This window comes from Microtus ochrogaster, unplaced genomic scaffold, assembly GCF_000317375.1.
Source record: "Microtus ochrogaster isolate Prairie Vole_2 unplaced genomic scaffold, MicOch1.0 UNK44, whole genome shotgun sequence".
NCBI classification, from domain to species: Eukaryota; Metazoa; Chordata; class Mammalia; order Rodentia; family Cricetidae; genus Microtus; species Microtus ochrogaster.
In genome coordinates this window covers 1,161,935-1,163,487 of record NW_004949142.1, presented here as the reverse complement: position 1 = coordinate 1,163,487, position 1,553 = coordinate 1,161,935, and the positions used below count along the sequence as shown (strand labels likewise).

The following is a 1,553-nucleotide window of genomic DNA, read 5'->3' as shown; positions in this document are numbered from 1 at the left end:
CTGTAGACCAGGCTGGTCTCGAACTCACAGAGATCCTCCTGCCTCTGCCTCCCGAGTGCTGGGATTAAAGGCATGCGCCACCATCGCCCGGCTTTTTTCATGAGATAGGGTTTCAACTGTCCTGGTTGTCTTGGAACTTGCTTTCTTGCTTTGTAGCCCAGGCTGGCCTCGGCCTGCCTCTGCCTCCCAAGTGCTGGCATTAAAGAGGTGCAGCACTACCGCCCAGCAAGCCTGCCCATCTTTAACTTCCCAGCACCATGGATGGCCATGCCATCTCTCAATAACAGGGTGAGGACTCTCTCCCCAGTGCTGATGCCCTTTCTCCCCTTTCCTCCAAAGTGCTGGCTGTTTACCTGGGCAGTCAGAAGGTCCACAGATGGAATGTACAGTTCTCTCTCGTTGTTAACATTCTGTGTCTTTTGTGGGATGCTGGTTCCTTTCCCTTCTGTCTGCTTTGTCACTTCACCTAATGGAATCGCTTCTTCAGCTAGAAGAAAACCTTCCTATAGAGACAAATAATCGGGACACATTTTAGGGCCTCAACAGAGCTCATGCGTCAGGTTGACAATGCCACCCCTAAAATATCAACACAGCAAAACCTCTACATTCAAATTTTTAGTTTTAATTTAGACTTCTAGAAAAGCTGCAGAAATAGTAGAGTTTATATACTATTTCAAAAAGTGGTTAGTTAGCTCAAACAGGAAATGAACACTAGTCTGCACCAGACTCTAATGGCAGAAGCAGCAGGTAACAGGCATGTCATTAGTACTCAGGATATTCTAGGAGATGATCATTAAATAGAAAAGCTACCAGAAGTTCACAGGCCGGCCAGGCAGCCCTTCCCTGGTACAGGAAGCACCATCACAGACAAAAACCCTCAGAGACTGCCTGTACCAACACTTTAAAGACATTAAACACCCTGAGGTAAGTGTACGGGAGGGAAGAATATACCCCAAACCCACGTGTTACAAGTTTGGGCCCTAAGCTGGGCAGTGGTGGCATACAACTTTAATCCAGCAATGGCCTTTAATCTTAGTAATTGGGAGGCAGAGGCAGGAGGATCTTTGAGTGTGAGGTTAACATAATCTACAGAGCAAATTCCAGGACAGCCAGGACTGCACAGAAAAACCTGTCTTGAATATCCAAAAGCTTGACCCCTAGAGGCACGGTATTACTAGACATAAACACAAGGTAGAGCCTTATCTGAGGTCCATAGGTCACTGTGGGCATGTGACCGAAGGGAAATGTTGGACTCTTTCCTTCCTGGACCTGAGTGGCTTTTGTTCCCCCTCTCTCTGCCACATGCTGTCTGCCAGCACAGTCTAGTCCCCCTACTAGAGGCCTAAAGCAATAGGTCTGTCTAATAATGGGCCGGAACCTCTAAAACTGTGAACCAAAATAAACCTTTTCTCTTTAGAGGGTAATTATCTCAAGTATGTTGTCATGGTGATAGCAAACTCAGAAATGGTAAACTTTAGGAAGCCTTAAAGAAAAGCAATTGAGGGGCTGGAGAAATGGCTCAGTGGTTTAAGAGCATTGCCTGCTCTTCCAAA

General features: G+C 46.6%; 1 protein-coding gene across 2 annotated transcripts in view; it reads right to left on the bottom strand.

Moving 5' to 3' along the window:
• The window catches only part of Nbr1 (NBR1, autophagy cargo receptor), a 22,400-nt gene that overhangs the window by 7,757 nt on the left and 13,090 nt on the right, over nucleotides 1-1,553 (bottom strand). For both annotated transcript variants that reach the window (XM_026777013.1, XM_026777014.1), the window contains exon 13: nucleotides 354-503. In XM_026777013.1, coding sequence (XP_026632814.1) covers nucleotides 354-503 — 150 coding nt within the window. The remainder of the gene's footprint in view (nucleotides 1-353; nucleotides 504-1,553) is intronic.